Source organism: Strigops habroptila, chromosome 1 (genome assembly GCF_004027225.2).
Source record: "Strigops habroptila isolate Jane chromosome 1, bStrHab1.2.pri, whole genome shotgun sequence".
NCBI classification, from domain to species: domain Eukaryota; kingdom Metazoa; phylum Chordata; class Aves; order Psittaciformes; family Psittacidae; genus Strigops; species Strigops habroptila.
Genome location: NC_044277.2, coordinates 122,934,768 through 122,952,400, shown reverse-complemented (window position 1 = coordinate 122,952,400; position 17,633 = coordinate 122,934,768). Strand labels below are relative to the sequence as shown.

Sequence of the window (17,633 nt, the reverse complement as noted above, 5' to 3'; positions counted from 1 at the left end):
AAAACACAGCAGCATGGCATTAAATAAGCCAATGTATGTTTTCACTATTTATGCGTTTTACTACAATCAAGATAATAAAGCCACCTTATGTTTCTAAGTTTCAATTCACTGTACTTCTGATCGTTCTACTCACCTCTAGAGAAATTTTGCCAAACCAGGCAAAGAATGAGCTATACATAGATCGGACGTAGCCAGGAATGTTCCTGATGAGGACAAAAGCTAAAATCTATTTCAAAAGAATTAAAAAACCAAAAGTGACTGTGGATGACAAGCAGGTTACACACACACACAAAATGTTTATTCATTTTCACTGTGTAAAGTGAAGTGCATCATGCATTAAATTGTCTTTAAAATCTGATAAACATATAAACCAAACAAAAATCCATGCAGTTTATACTTGAAGTCAGTCTTGAAACTGCAAATCTCTCACATGCATTCTTACAGCATAGCAAGTCACATTTTACATCTTCAGTATAATCACAGCCTTGATCTTGATAGGTATTGCTATACACCTACTAGGCATGGTCACAAGATATGTTCTACCATGCCAGCCCAAAATGAAGGTGATTACAAATCTGAGTTAACCCTCAATTTTTAAAGAGAAGGTGTCAAGATGGACAAATTCATATTAAAAAATTTAGTCACACACACTGTCTCCTCAAGAGGGCAGGACAGACTACCAAGCAAAGGAAACAGAGAGGGAAGAGAGTCAGACAGCTGGGGTACAGTGGGACAGGGGACACAGTAAGAGGAAAATCTAAGCTTCAGAAAACCAAACGCATGCCCCTGTGGCCAACCTCTTCCCTGCCTGAAAGTAACTAAAGGGTCCATAGGTGCTTCCTACACTAATACCTCACAAACATTTGTGCTTCCCCACAGCTTTCTACTTTTCCATTGCTATGTGATGAGTCAGAAGTTTGGTCTGGACTTAAACAGTGCCTATGAAACCTACACTAAGGACATGATGGTTAGTCAAAAGTGTAATACAGTATGTGATTTCAGTGCTTAGAGGCAATGGAAACCAGTGAGCAACATAGTTAAACCCTTTTTCACTTTCAGACACTTGAATGAAGCTCAGTATCTGACATTCCACGCTAAAGCAAAAATATACTTAAAAACAACTTCTAAAAGAGCCCAAACAATAACAGAGTGGAGTCTATCACTGTAAGGAAAAGGACTATAATTATAACTACCTGTACCACAGAAACAGAAGGATGTAGCTCATTGCACTCCGTCTTGTTTTTACAGCTACTAGCCCAAATAGAGTAGGCCTAAAAGATACAAAAATCAATCTGTGTAGCAATTCTATGTAATGTTTAAAAATTAAAGAAGAGATAAGCTATTTTGAAGTGTTTCAGCACTAAGTAGTTGGCTCACTAATACGTGAGACGCTAATATAAAAAACATCATTTTGCTTAGTAAGAAAAATTGAAATATTAATATTATAGAAAAGATTTTAAGAGAAAAAAAATTACATTATGCATAATTTCGTGTTTCTCCCAAATTTTTCTTTGCAAATGATGAATACTGTACTTAATCATACCCTAAGACACAGGCATACTGTTGACAGTTTTTTCATCGCAAATAGACAAGCAATCAAGAGTGGAGATAAGAGCTGCATTATCTACCGTATCACTATTATGGTCCAATTTTCTTGTAACCTTTGCAATGAACTGAAAGAGTGATGATGTTTTCATCTACAGTTGACTGAAAGGAAAACTATTTCAGTGAGTAAATAGGTCAGAGTGTGCAAAAACCCACAGCTGAAGTATCTCCAGATCAAGATTCGACTTTTTAAAATCGATGTATTTTCTAAAGAAGAACTTCAGAAAACTTGTTCTTTAGCGATTTACAAACCTGATCATAGCAGTTATACTTGGTACGTACCAAAAAGGATACAACTGAAATAAATAATAAAACATTTGAAACTCTGTTGGAGAAAAGAGGATCTCCTTTTCCTTCTGATATCATCTGACGTTTCTGCAATGCCAGATAAACAAAAGCGAACAGCATCCCATGAAAAACCACCTGTAAGAGACAAACAGAATGCAGTGAATATTTCATGGCTTTTACAACGACTTCAGGTACAAACTCTTAACAGAAATACTACAGGATAAACTATTCGTAATGTCAAAGCTTAGGTTTCAAAAGATCCTTTCCCAGATTTACCGAAACAAACAAAACCAGGCTTTCTAAAATAGGTTGTCATAAACTGCATTTTTAACTCAAAAACTACAAATAAAAGTACTGTTACTAATGCTTCACAGAGCATTAGAATGACAATGAAATTTCAAGAAGCTTTCAAGTACCTCTATCCCCTCTGCAATCTATGCCAGCATTGAAAAGAGCTTTCTCTGGGGAAAAAACACGAGTCTCTGGCCTTTTCCCAAGTTGGCAGGTGAAAACATCCAAGCAGCACTACAAGTGCTTCCCTGTCTCACAGGCACAGTTCTTCAGTGTTTTATGATCTTATGCCAAGTTCTCATTAGCTAGCTACATGATGCTGTTTCAGGCCCATGTGGTGCTTGTCTTCTCTGTTTTTTTGTAGGCTTCCTCTTCAGCAGCAACACAGAACACACACTATTCACAACAGCAAAGCTCCAAGGCTGAAATGCCTCCGTGCAGTGTGCACTGCCGATGGGAGCAGCCTGGGACATGACAATGGTGTGTGCTCCACAAATGAAGAATGCCAGAGGGAGGAGTGTGCAAGCGATCCCACTAAGGGTAAAGTTAGCAGATAAATGCTCCCATCTTAGAAACTCCACTTACCTTACCAAGAAGGCAAAAAAGAAGACCAGTGTCTCCCTGTTCTGTCCCCTCATATTGTAGGGTCAATAACTGGAAAGAAAGCACTTTCCCACTGGAAAACCATTTAAAAATATTGTAGAATCACAGAATGGTTTGGGTTGGAAGGGACCTTAAAGATCATCTAGTTCCAACCCCCTGCCATGGGCCGGACATCTTTCACTATGCAAGAGTAGTATGTTTTGGGCACCAAGACCCTGATTTTAAAAGTGTTTTGAAGGTTACCTTAAAAGAAATATATCCTTAATTGATACAGCTTTCAAAAAATATTATTAAGAAAGCCACCATGATAATCTGTCTTGTATTTCAATAGCCTGAAGTGCTACAGGTGTTATATTTTCACAGTGAAATTTTTGAGAAAAGCCACATCCAGGTCACTTTATGACTTTTTAAAAGCAGGATCCAACAGCAAATAAATCAATATCCATCTTTTAAGCAAGGCTTTGACAGACATTTGCAGAAGGTGGATGCAGCTTAGTCTTCTATTAAACAATCCCCTGGGACAAACTCCTGCTTTCCCTCACCTCCCCATCCCCCCACATTAAAAAATACACTTAAAAGACCAGTCTGACTTCATACAAATGTTACATACATAGCGATCCAACTTCCACCTAAACCACCATTCATAGACATTCCCATTCAGTTCAAAACACTTGGACAGTGGCCAAAAGGAAAATATCTTCTCGAATGCACCCTGTAAAAATAAACAGGGCAAAAGCATTAACACTGATGTCAACTATATTTACTGCATTTAAATCAATATGCTTTCTTTTAGTATTACCACATGCGTATTTCACTAGCTAACTGACATTAGCTAAATAACAGGCTTCTTCGAAGTCACTCCCCTCCAAAAAGAAAAAAAACCCCCAACCAAACAAAACAAAAAATACTTCTTCAGATGAGAAAGAGTTTCAGTTTTGCTTCCCACAAAGGTCTTCCCACAAAGACCTTGCATTTTGCACTGCAGGCTTAAAGGGAGAGATCCACTAACGCATCGGGATAACAAATGCATACTCTACCAAAGACTACAGTTCAACAGGCTTAAAACCAATGAGGGATTAAAAATCACACAACCCCCCCTATAAAATCCTGGGGTGACAAACTCTGTCTTTATTTCTGTCAGCTACACTTGCAGCATGCAGTAAGTCGCTAAATTAATTTAGCATGGGAAGCAGTCTTTTGATAAGGTATCAAAGCCAAAAACCGGTCTCTTAAGAGACACAGATCTTCATATCACCAGATCACTATATGCTAGCAAATACCAGAACTTTAAGCACATAAGAAAAACCAACCCACCCCAAACCCAAAGCATAGACCTTTGTATTTATTACATTTGTAGTAGTATACTGAAAACATGTCAAACATTACAAATGAGTAAGATACAGAATTGTGGTTTTTCCAGCACCCACACCAATTCAAATATGAAAAGAAACTGAAAGGTTCCATTTTTCTTCTTTTATCTTTATGATACAGGAGCAAATATACAAGCTATGAGCACATTAAAGGGTAGAGATAGGTAATATACTCTTAGGTTATTAAGGATAAAAATAGTCAAAATTTACAAACCTGAGAATATGACAGAAAATATATACATGTCAGTAAGCAAATCAGTTTCAGCAGTAAACCAAAGTGCCACAAGCAGTTTCCTGATGAAGAAATAAATTAATCAGTACACAGTCATCAATTTTTCAATGGCAAACCCCAGGACACATTAAATAATAAATGTTCAAGTATTACCAGCAATATTTCATCACTATTCTCACTTACATGTTAGATTTTGCTTTAAGCAATTAAATTAAACATTCACAGCAATTAAAACCCTATTAATCCTAAATGAAGTCTTGTGCCTAAACCAGGGACAACATACATACAGAAAGAAGAGAACTTGGGTGTTCAACCAGAAACTATTTTAAAGCATGCTTTCCCAAACACTCTGCACAGCAGTCCTTCTTCTAGGAGAATGTAAATAAATAAATAAAACAAAATGCCCAACAGCCTTTGCAATGTGAGATAAGTAGAGCATACATTATTAAACTCTGAGGTACCAGCTGTACTCCAAAGCTCAGCTGCAGGTCATTAGGGACAAGTATCTTATGAAAAGAAGCCTGAAGAACTGCTCCTCAAAGCTGTTGATTGATACTAAGCTCTATCAAGCCTCAACATTGCAACAGGGATCATCTCTCCCTCTCTCGCCACATAAATTGGCAGCTGGAAATAGGGCCGTAAACAAGTGAAAGTTGTCACTGAAAGATTTTCTAGTTTCGCAAGACGCTGTTACTCTGAAGTATGCAATAGTCATTTGTCTGTGTCTGGAACAGAAGTGCCTTCATAGAAAAAAACCCCAAAACATTCGAGCTATTTGCCTTTGAAGTATCTTGTAAAACTACTCTCTAGCTATATTTCTGCAACATCTATCCTAGCATGCATTTGGTATATTTTATTGTCATACCTGCAGACTATAAAATTTGGATATTACTACACCAACAGGAAAGGAGGACCTAAGCCTCTGAAGGTTTTATTTCTAATTTAGGTGAATTAAATTAGCATTTACCACTTCATGACAGCTTTTCAATGAACTGCAACGCATAAAATAAACCGGGATTTCACTTCGATTTTTATTTAAAATACCCATATCACAAATCATACTGATGATTAACCACTTAATCTAAGATACTAAGATAACAAACCCTACATTCTTATTTGGCAGGTGTGGCAGAATTAGTGCTCAAGATGGACGAGGCATATTGGCAACGCAGAATGGGAAAGTCTAAACGCTCACTTCTCATGCTGTACCTAACGATTAGTACACCACAGCAACAACTTCAGCTAGCAGGAACAGTGTAACCTATGCTTTTAGTCTGCACTCAGTAGTATTACAACTCTTAATAAAACACATTTCTGATGGTTAAAGCCTATTAAAAAGTATTCTAATATGACTGTAGCCAGAGTCAGAGTTTATTTATCAGCTTTTACATTTTCCAGCTGACACATAATTCATCTATGACAAACCGTACTTCTGTGAATAGCTGATTAGCATATTTTGACTATGTTACAAAGAGATTGGGATCCAACAATACCATTTTCTCTATGGCTGTCATTGTAGTAACATGCAAATGCTTTATAGCAGAAATAAATACAAAAATAATCTTACCATTTGCTTTTTTCTGGACTATCTGAGGCCATATAGCTAAGGTGGCATAAATGACCATAAACCAGACAGTGACTAATGGCACAAAGTAGTAGAACTGGTAAGGTCGGTCCATCACTATGCACAGTACCACAACCAAGAAATTGAGACGAAATAAAACCTGGAGGGTGTCAGAGGAGACAAGACAGAGGATATATAAGCTGAGAGGCAAAGCTGAGAGAGATGGGGGACATGTTCCTCTAGCACTGTATGAAAATATCTATGTATTTTACATCTCACATGCTGATTATATTTCAGCTGAAACATGGTTAAGTATCTCAGAGACATAAACGGTGCAATGTAAGACCGCAGGCTGATTATATAGTAGCGGGCCTCCTGTCCTACACTGGCCTACTTGGGTAGACAGAGCAATGAAAACAGGGTAAACCAGAACTGACTGTTCCCCAGGCTGGGAACTGAGTATTCCGATTGCTGGATGTTGTTAAAGCCTCTCTGCTTTCACTCCCATAGCTACTGAGCTAGCTCCGCTAACACTAGGGTAATGTCATTACCAGGGCTGCAATTAGGCTACAGACATACTTTTAACGAGCACGATGACCCAAGTTACATGACAATATAACACAATTCTAAACTGCTACAGGACAGACTGCAAAGCCTGGGAAGGAAACCACAAAAGTAGGATGTTTTCTCCAGTATCATTATGGTACGAATATTCATTTTCTTTATTAACAAATGTAGGCTCCTGGATCATTACTTATATATTGCTATATATTGTAATTTGCTACTGCAATGAAAACTCTGTTGCTATATACTGGAAATTATTTGTCTTGGTATTTTAAAACCTACATACTTACATTTTAAGTATTATTTATATACTATATGTTAGTATTAGATAAACAGCACCAATTAAACAGGTCAGTTTACATAAAAACGATAGTCATTTTCAATGTGCAAACCTTGGCTAAGTAATCTGATATCACATTATTTAGGGAGTAAAGATATACTATGGATATTTTGCTATCTGAACAAATTTCTTTATAAAGGCAGTAAATAAATATCTTACCTGACAAACTCTGTACACACCAAAGTCCCCTTTTATCCAAAAATATGAGAAGTGCCCATAACCTGTTTGGAACAGATATGCAGCAACCAGAACTCGAATGTGCATGTACACAGGTAAAAACTGTTGAGAAAAATAGAGTACCTTTTATAAATGTCCACATAAATTCCATTTACTTTCTACTTTTCCCCTCTGTTTTATGCTTTTTCTGCATTGCAGTAAATCAGGTTTAACTATGAAAAGAAACATTATCCTACGAGTCTCTGTTTCTTACTAAGTTCTTTTGGTGCCCTAACCTCTCCAATGTTAAAATTAATTTCTTCTATTTATTGTTCTATGCTTTCCACATTCTACTTCCTGCTAAGAGAGACTTAAGAAGGGCTCTTTGAAAGCCTACCTTCAGCAGGTTCAAGTTCAGAACATAAAAAGGAAGTGTTGCTAGCAATTAAAAATAAACCAACGTAAAAGTCTACGTTATTTAGTATACTAAAGTATACTTTTTCTCTGGTCAAGTATGCACAAAGCACTCGTGTCAATGAAATCTACACTTAAATACAAAGAAAAACTAATTCTGCTAATACCATTTTAAAAACTACAGGAACAACAGCATTAGTTATTCATTCTATTCAATTTTAATACACATTTGCATTGTCTTTCTTTTGAAGAAACGTACACCAATTGCACTCCCACTTAAAAAAAAAAAAAGAAATTCAAATCACTTACAGTGCTTGCTCCAGAGATATGATAAATCAAAATAACAAGTTGCATCCAGCCCTTCCATTCATCAGTCTGTTCTCTATTTAACACTTTAGTCTAATGCAAAACAAAACAAGAGTGTTGCTATTCCAAAAAGTACAACGAACATCTACAAAATGAGGAGAGAAAGTTCAAAACAATAAACCGCTTTATGGATAAATAGGTCTCAACTGTAGACGTCTTTGTCTAATGGACACAGATCTATCACATTTGAATGTGATATATACTCTCTTGTATCTGAGCTATGCTCAGTTGCAATTTAACTTAGTGACAATGGCTAAAAACACTCATATCCATTTGCTTTCAAAAAACTTTTGCATCTAATTCCATGCAAACATTACACTGCTTGTGAATGCATTTTTTGCAGATGAATTAAACTGACTTTGAAAATCTAACTTTCAGTATTTAGCAATTAGTTATTTACACTCAAACTTGGAAAAAACGTTATAAGCTGGATGTCAACATGATCATTACCTCTTTGGTATTTTCAGTATAAAATACCCCCAAAACCAAGAGATAGACGATTGGTATGAAGAAAGATGAATGTGTGTAAAATTTATTTTCCTTCATGAAAAGATTTGCTCTGTCACACAGATAAAAATAGGTCATGATTAGACCAAGTTTGCAGAAGGAGTGTAAGAGCATCTCTAAAGTAGAAACAGGAGTGCTGATAGCAGGTTTCTTCTCCTCTCCGCTTTCCAAATCAGTGCATGATTTGCTCTTCCGATAATTATTCCGATGAATTAAACTGATAATTAAATATCCAATAATGGACAAAGTAAAGAAACAGAAAGCTAACTTCTGTATGAGAGTGAGAGGAGGCTGAGGCTGGCAGCAGGAGCCATCAATGGGCTTCATTATCTTATTGCAGTAGACATTCATAAGAATCATCGCATTCTGTCAAAGAAATAAGCAGTTTTGTCAATTAATCACTAATAAAAACATTAACATTTTCATTGTAATAAATCTTCTAGATCATGCGATGATATAAAACATACGCAATTCTCCCCTATCACTACACAGGTAAAATTACACAGTAACCCCATATACCTAATTGCATTCAACAGTACAGTCAAAACACCTCTTTCAAACAGGAAACCCTTGAGCTTCTTCAGGGAAGCAAGAAGATCTAATCCTAATCCTTACAATAAAAGAGTTCTTTCTACTGGGTGTAAAGCTATAAAGAGCTAAATGGACTATAAATGAAAAACAGCTCATAAACTTGAGTGCTAAAGGGGCACAGTAATGAAACTCTAAAACACAGCAATGAGGTTGAAACCTATGGTGAGATGGTATGTAGTTCATGCAGTACTTTAAAGCAATGGAAATCTGTGAAGGAGTGGAACTAGAAGTGACACAGTAAGAGAGCTCTTTCACAAGAACAGACTGACAAAGCTCAGAGGCACTCACTATGTGCAAAGATATTCGTAAGTTAAAGATAAAATAAAAAATTAAGTCAGTTACAGTCCGCACAATCAGGAAAGCGTATATTTTGTGTTGTCTTTTTCATACTTCTTACTGAACAAAATTATATGGGCATATAGGTGAAAAATTAAGACTTATTTCTTAGCACTGTTTTACAAATAATTTTCACCCTGATACACGCAGATGCAGGCATAAAGTTTGCATGCAGGATCTAAAAGATATAGCCAATTAACAGCTATTTTGAAATAGCTACACACTAAAGTGTTTGTATTGTGGGGTTTTTTAACACTGTATGTAACTGACTGTTCTCACACCTACTGAGATCTTCTGAACAAAATTTCCTGAAGAATGTGGTCCTCATTCCGTTCATATTGTCTGCCATTTCAGAACATTCACTTAAAATCTTGTTTTACTGTTACTACTTTTCAAAGCTGACTGGTGATAAAAACACTTACTGTATCTCTGCTTGATTCAGGGAGATGCAAGCCATCTGTAGACTTCATGATAGTTTCTTGTGCTATCAATTTTGATACACTGAACACTTTAACTTTAGCTTTGGAATTTCGGGAGCTGCTGTTCAGAATACGAACAGCTGCTTCATTATAAGCATCTATTTTCTCATTAGTGATCATTTTCCGACTTTCACTCAGCATATCTTCATAAACGGGATCTGAATTTGAAAGGACAAAGAATGAGCACATTAACGTTCTACTTGACAAAGACATTTGCTTAGCTCAAGTTGCACAGGCATTTAGGTAGTCACAATTGTTTAATGGCACAGAAAAAAATGTACAGCAAGGAATGAGAGACTGTTACAGTAACTAGAGTTGTTTATGATGAAATGTTCTTATTGCCAGTCCATAGTCATGCATATGTACTTATAGATTAGAAAACTTTGGCCAGACATGAATGCCTGTTTAATTTTCCCAAACCCATGAAAAGCTTATAATGCTGGAGTACAGAGCTGCTTATGCCTTCTCCAAAGGCATAAGCAGACTCTAAAGCCAAGAGGACAGAAGACAGGCAGCAGAACAGAGACATAGAAAAAAGAAATAAATCTCTCAAGCCCTTTTGTTACTGCAGAAGAAGCCAGATTCTCCTTTCAAAAACGGAACACCACTTAATTGGCTGCAGGCTTCACAAATTATGTAGAGCTTAACACAAAGCTATACAGGGTTCTGGACCAAAAGGTCAGCTGGAGATCAGTACGTTGCTATGAAAAGCTGCTGATGTTCTTACTCTGGTGAAACACACTCTATGAACTGTAAGGTGATTCGCTTTAGCTACCTCATGCCTACTTTTGGACAGTCAATGTCTAGACAACTCTGTACAGACACCTCTTCTTACTTGTTCCATTAAAGAGCTCAGAGATGACTTAAATGGACTGCATCTTTATCAAGAGAATGGCACGCCATGCCTGACAGCTAATTGCTTCTATTACAGATAAACATGTTTTTGAAACAAATGTAAGAAGATTCATCTGTTGCTTCAGGTTAACCTCTAGAACTATCTTTGATAGGAACCTGGATGTGACTGTAAAGTACAACTGGGGATATTCCTATTAGGGCTCAAAATCTGCCTATGTTTCTAACTGAGGTGATGATAATCTAAAAATGCTATGTTTTATGGCAGATATACCAGGAGCACATTCTACCTATGAGCTCACTGTTCAATATCAGGGTTGTATTTTGGGTTTATTGAAGAAAAGCAAAAGAATGTAAGCTTGGTGCCCATAATAAAAATCTCACAGAGTCACTGTGAATCCTGATTTCTGGCCCTTAATCTTAACTCATCAGTGCTCAGAAGCAAGTTTCATGCTAGAGACTTAAATTCTCCCTATTCTCAACAGTGAGTCCATTCTAGACACACACAGAGGATGCACTTGCTGAATCTCTCTTATTATTTATGTAATCTGAAAATTTAATAGAACACAAGCACAGGAATACAGCTGGTTTTTGCACTGTGTTCTTGACTCCCAGGAGGCAGGTGTGGAGCAGAGCACAGGGAGAATAGACCTACCGTATTGAGCCTGAGAGTAAGCTAGCAAAGAATTGAAGAGTTCAGAAGGCAAAACATTTTCCTGGGTGAGCTTTAAATCTCCATCACTAGGAACAGCTAGTTAGGTTCCTGCTAGTTAAGGCTACAAGAAAGGCCAGACTGGACTTCAACCAATGCCCTTTTTACTCTGCAAGTAAACCATATAGACTGTCTTCCATACCCCACAAGACAATGATTCAACAGATGTGACAGTACAAATTATTACCTACTGTTCATTACTTTACCTTGTAAGACCCAGTAAACATCACTAGTTTTTGCTAATTTTTCCAAAAGAGGTGCAATTGAAGTGATATTGATTTTATACTGTGTGAGGGCTTCATTGCTGCCATTATGAATCTTGATAGACCACTGGAGAAATAAAGAAAAGAGATTCAGTACCTGCGTGTCTGAGGACCCTTAATTAACTGATTCCTTTGCTCTGCTAGTAACTATTTTTCATTATTTTTATAAAGCTAGATTATTTTTTGTAGTCTTCACTTTTAAAGTGCTAAATATTTCTTTTGGACTAAGCAGCTGTTCAGACAGATAATTACATTCAAAGAGACTATTCAAATGCAGAGCATATAATATTCAACTTAATGTATATTTGATTTTTCATAAATGAAATGAGCAGTCATTCAACCCTTGACTCCCAGTACCAGTCAGCTACTAGAATGGATGACTTAGGGGAGCTGTTGAGTTCTGTCCCTGCAAGTCTTAAAGAATTGGTTGACTCTTGTCAAGTGCAGCACAGATATAACTGATCCTGCCTTGTGTCAAACCAATGGGTTAGGAGACCTCTTCCGGTCCTTGTCAGCCCTGTTTTCTGTGATGCTGCAGCCTGTAGCAGTGGTGGAAAATTCCAGTGGAACAAGATTCAGGAGGTGCAAATCTCTTTGGTTGTTAAATTACTCAAGTAAAATACAGGTTTTTGCCCATATAAGCCCAAAAGAATTATGCATGCTCAAAAAGAGCATTCCAGATTGGACCATGCTCCAAAGTAGCATTTTGTGACTGAAAAGAGTTTATTAAAAATTATTCTCAGTTAGTATGCAAGTACTTGCATTTAACTTTTTTAAAATGAACAATCTGCTTTTAAGAAAGCTACTTTATTAGCTAGGTTCAAGCTAATCAATGTTATCAACCAGTATTGCTGCCAAAAAGCAAGTACTGTACATTGCACAGCTATAATAAAAAATATCCGATATTTTAAAACTACTTGTTGTAACAGCAAATTCACTGAGAGTATATTTTTATTACAAAATGAGTTTAAAAACTCTATCATGTAACCAACTTGACAGCATAAAAGTCACTCTACCAGGACTTTTTTCTTCACTAAAATGCCCCATAGATGTATAACTTACCGTGGCAGCTCCTGCTACAATTATATGAGGTTTTGCTGCAGAACTCTAAGACACAAAACAAAAATGAATTAGGTTTAAAATACTCACAAATTATTATTATACTGAGCAGGTTAATTAAGAACCATATCTTAATTAACTGTGACTCAACTTGTCCAGCAGTTGATGGTTATAAAAGAATAGATTGCAGGTATATTACAGAGAACATCAACTTGTGATATGCTAGAATTTTCACGTAACGGAATGTACAAAAGTGAAAATGTATCAATAAGCACTCACAATCATTATCAATTTAGCAGCATAAATTCTCTTTAAAAGCTATCTAAACAACAACTTTTACTGTCAAATAAACTGTAGACCATACTGTTGAAGTACTTTTTCTCTCAGTATCTTGCAGCATTGTCAACATCTGTTTGAGTTGTTGTACTGACTGAAGTGACCAGTTGTTGCTCCAGAAGTCTGAATGTTAAGTTTAAGACAAGAAACAGAATATGTACTCAAACAGAAGAGTACAAGGAAACAACAGTGCTGATCACCTCAGTACGAGTTTTGCCTTGGCATTTAGCAGCTCTCAATTTTTTGTAGTAATCACAGAAAAAGAAAAATGAAATTATAACTTCAGCTATCTTGATGGAAGGTGTTGTGCAAGAATGACCAATAAAGTAGCAAAAGAATCACTGGGGACCATTATTAAATAGCTCCAGGCTATTTAAACATCAACAAAGGAAGAAACAAGAAAAATTTACTCGCCAACCTGTAAACATATTACTTGTTATCGGAATTACATACATAATTTTATGCTGAACAACATGACAAGCTGTACCACAACTGAAATGTAAAATAATTATACCATAACTGAAACGTAAAATAATTAGTATGTAATTTGAAGGAAATATTAAGGAAAGATAAATTAAGGCATTCTTGACTTTCCAAATTGCCTTCAGTTTGGAACACTGAAATTAATGTAAATACAAAATCAAAGAATATCTTGAGTTGGAAGGGACCCACGAGGATCAAAAATATTTGGTCACATAAAAATAGAGTCATTACAGATAAGGAAGCAATGAAATGCCAGATCTGAGTGAAATTCTTTCAGCTCTTAATGGGATGAATTGACTTGCTCCTGGGAAGTAGTGTTTTTCTGGTTTGGTTTGGGTTTTTTTTGGGCCAAGTAAAGCCATCATGGAAGACTAGGGGATGCCCAGAAACATATACACTAGTAAACATTCCCCTTTCACTATTTTGATGTCAAATTTCAGATCTCTGGGACATAACTGACTGAATGTATGTGATATGCTACAGCTGCTGGACTCCTGGTAATTATAGTTGTGTATATATAAAAAAAAAGGAAGGTAGTAGTCCTCAGAAAGTTGTTATATTTTCCCGAACCACAGTTTTTTAAGACAAACCTCAGTCCAAGATTTGATACGTTGTCTCATAGAGCCATTAACTTCTGGATACCATAGGAAATCCTGTAAAACAAATGTAGATTTACTCTGTAAGCTTAAACACAAACAGTAGACGAATAACAAAAATTCAAAAAACCAAACTAATTGCCATCAATTCGACTGTAAAGGAAAATCATCTGGCCCACAGTCAGATTTCCTTTATAGTTAGCACGAAAAGCTGGACATCTTGCTCTAGCATGCAGAACAGAAAGCAAAGGGAAAAAAACGGGAGGAGGGGAGGCAAGGAACGGGATGATGACAAAAAAACCCACAAAACCACAAAACTTTGCTCCCATGAAAGAAGAAGAAATTTTCACTTGTAGTTCAAGAGTTGGGGTTTCATCAAAAAAATGACTTTTCAGTTTCTGCCAAATGGGAAGTTAGAACTTGAAGTCCTTGAACTTCTAACATGATCAGGGATAAAACCAAGCTCGCAACCATAACTCGTTTGTTAGAACTTGCTTTTTGCTCAATTTCCCACAGTTTTTACTAACAGGTTTTCTTTGTTCCAGAACTTAATATAATTGATAGCATGAAATAATAATTTTTGAACAGAAAGGAAACCTAACAATTTACTTTACACTTCAGAAATTATCATCTGTTTAAACCTAATAGTGCCATGGCCATTAACCGCATTACCTATTGACAGTTTTTTAGATGTAAAGAGTAGTGCTCAACCTTCACCTAGAAGGACAGGCAAAATAAAGCTCTACATTTGTTCCCAGTGATTTTCTCTTTTCTTGGTCAAGTATTTTCCACATTTAAATTATTGGGTCACAGCCATTGGGATTGTGAAAATTCAGCTACCATGCCTATAATGTCAACAGCAATATGGTATCAAAACAAGGAAGCAGCAGACTAGGAATATATTCTTAATTATCCAGACATCTCCCAAAAGCCCAAGCCTGCCTACCTCAAATCTTGGTGGTTAGATACTTGCCAAGGCTTAAGGAGCTTTGAAGATGTAGTTCTGTGTCAGCCTACACGAACATAAATCACACTGGATTGGCCCCTTTGTCCTGCTTTGTGTTCTGCCCCCTCTTTTCCAGCACTCAGATAACTATATGATGAGCCACATCAGACCTGACCTAAAAGGAATCCTATAAGGGAAGTTTTTGGCTGAATCGCTTCCTAAAACAGCTGGCTCCACACCTGTACCAGGGCTAGTCACAGCACTAATACAGGAGCATACTCTGAAGGGCAGCAGTTGGACAGCATAAGCCTAAGTTGCCATGGACTCACACCCTAAAATGTTATTCTGTACCCTAAGTCTTAACCATGTACAGAAACAGGTACTGAAAGCTCACTTGCAAACAACTCAGCAAATACACTGCTTCTTTGGTTTTCATGAACAGAGAATGAGTTGTCTCCAGGGCATAAACAAAAACATGACTAGCAGAATCCCAGAGCGGCTGACAGCTGTCATGGGAAGCAAAGAAAGCTATTGAGGACACCACTTCCATTGCCAAGCCAGAGAACAGAATCCTTCATAAAACCTATCCTCAAGTACTCTGTTTGTTTTCTTTTTTAAAATATCCACATTATAATAAATATTGTGGTTATTTCTCCACATAAAAACAGTGGAAGGAATACTTCTTGGGATAGCACAGAGAGCTCAAAAGCAGTTATAACAATTACCACTTCAAGTAAGTTAGCCCCAGATACATATTCTCACAGCAGTGAAAGGGTAAACTTTCTGGCAAAAGCTATTCTTGGGAAGGCCGAATTATAATATTCAACAAAAAGAAAAATTATAAATGCTTCCAGAGCTTACGCCCAAAGCTAACACAGAATAGAAATACTGAAAGCCAAAGTCTCGCAAAACATCGTATTCAAAATACAGTATGTTAATATACACTCTGATATATTTTGTGGAAAAATTATAGGCTGTTGATGGTCTAAAGCTTCTTTTGACTTTTACAGCACTTGTGGAAATTTGAAAGATCCAGCTCTGACTGCAACTTGGAACACAATGTATGAAACAATAATACAATGACTTGCAAGTTCACACTAAATAAAATACTTACCACTTTAATTGAAGCAGATTTATCTTCAAATGGGATATTTCCATGCTGTCAAAAAACCCAAAACAATAAAACCGAAGTGAGACAAACTCTTGGAATGAAAAGAAAATATTTACTTTTGTATGTTAAATTGCTCTCACCCGGAGGTTTATTTATCTTCAGTAGAAAGGACCTTTCTTGTATAAACTTGTCAGTATACTCATGCAAAATATTTATGTTACTTTCTTGATAAAATAAGGTACTCGCATAAAGGGTTATTTTTCCTGCAAAAGATCTATCCAAAGTCTGAAACACTTTTTATTCACTGTTACAAAGGTATAAAATATTTATCTATATTTAGCCTCCTAAAATGAGAAAAAGACTTTTTTTCTCTTTCTTTTCTTGCACTTCCTTTCCCCTAGCCTTCCTCTTCAGCTGCCCGTCTTCTTTACATGAAAGAACCAACACAGTTTTAATTAAAAAATAAAAGAAAATAATTTCAGGCAGAAATAAAGTCTGGAATGCATAATTAAATTTGCTGAGTGTTATTGTGAGAAATCAGAAAAGAAGCAGTCAGATGCTTCATACACATTTGTCCTTTAAAATATTACTAAAATACAATATTAGTTTCAATCCTGATCCAAAAGAACAAGTGCATTTCTCTTCCACAAACTGAGATCTTGATTTCCTAAACACTTGACAAAAGATACGCCTCATCAAAACCCATTATAGCACTCTATCATCCCACCATCACCTTTGGGCAGAAACTGTGACCTAACCAACAGATGAGGAAGACCGAAGTTATTCGATCAATCAAACATACTGTTTTGACAGTAAGTGACTGCATGCTGTCTGCTGGACAAGCCACCAGCTTGCACTTCTAAATGACAGAATTACTCTGTAAGTGACAAATCTGATGTATAGTTCAAAGCGAACTGTGTCTTTTCCTTCACATATGTACTTACATCCATGAAGGCATATGCCTAAGCAGCATGATACAGCAAAAGAAATGAATTTCTGTTCAACAAATGATATAGCTAAATCCTTTCTTACTGCTTCGACCCAGCAAGCTCCAGTTTACATTCTTCACCTTATAAAATTCAGACAGCTCTTCAGCAGTGATTAAAAGGAAGGTAACACCAGAAGCTATTTCTAGTTTCAGCTTCAAGTTAGACCTGGAAACCTGTCATTGCCCTAAGGATTTTTATGAACAGATTACATCAGCAATTAACTGACATTTAAAATGACAAATGATAACCCACGAATTACTAGTATTTAAAAACACACAAAGGAGCAATCATTTTCTCATCAAGAAGCCAAATATGAAGCATAAGTTGCTATGGGACAAGTCAGCTTCATTAATTTATTCCCAGACTGCCACAAGCTTTCTCTCGAGCTTCCTAGTTCACTTCTCATCTGCACCCAAACAATTATCCTGATCTAATCTTGTTCTCCTCCAAAACGCTTTTTGAGGTTCTTCTTCCTGATGGCTAGGCCAGCAAATGGTACAATTTCCTGGTTTGTTTTTTTTTAATTCAGAGGAGGCTTATGAGGCAAGTTAGGAAGACAGAAACAAAGACATCATCAAAA

The 17,633-nt window shown here is 36.5% G+C and overlaps 1 protein-coding gene across 2 annotated transcripts in view; it reads right to left on the bottom strand.

Moving 5' to 3' along the window:
- Positions 1-17,633, bottom strand: part of CASD1 (CAS1 domain containing 1) — a 35,848-nt gene that overhangs the window by 7,636 nt on the left and 10,579 nt on the right. For both annotated transcript variants that reach the window (XR_003994868.1, XM_030510874.1), the window contains exons 4-17: positions 16,068-16,112; positions 14,002-14,064; positions 12,596-12,640; positions 11,477-11,600; positions 9,650-9,864; positions 8,244-8,666; positions 7,737-7,826; positions 7,017-7,136; positions 5,957-6,113; positions 4,372-4,451; positions 3,398-3,499; positions 1,888-2,028; positions 1,194-1,271; positions 134-226 (exon numbers count right to left, since the gene is read on the bottom strand). Coding sequence is in view for 1 of the 2 variants with exons in the window: in XM_030510874.1 (XP_030366734.1) it covers positions 134-226; positions 1,194-1,271; positions 1,888-2,028; positions 3,398-3,499; positions 4,372-4,451; positions 5,957-6,113; positions 7,017-7,136; positions 7,737-7,826; positions 8,244-8,666; positions 9,650-9,864; positions 11,477-11,600; positions 12,596-12,640; positions 14,002-14,064; positions 16,068-16,112 (1,776 nt within the window). In the remaining variant the exon portion in view is untranslated. The remainder of the gene's footprint in view (positions 1-133; positions 227-1,193; positions 1,272-1,887; positions 2,029-3,397; positions 3,500-4,371; positions 4,452-5,956; positions 6,114-7,016; positions 7,137-7,736; positions 7,827-8,243; positions 8,667-9,649; positions 9,865-11,476; positions 11,601-12,595; positions 12,641-14,001; positions 14,065-16,067; positions 16,113-17,633) is intronic.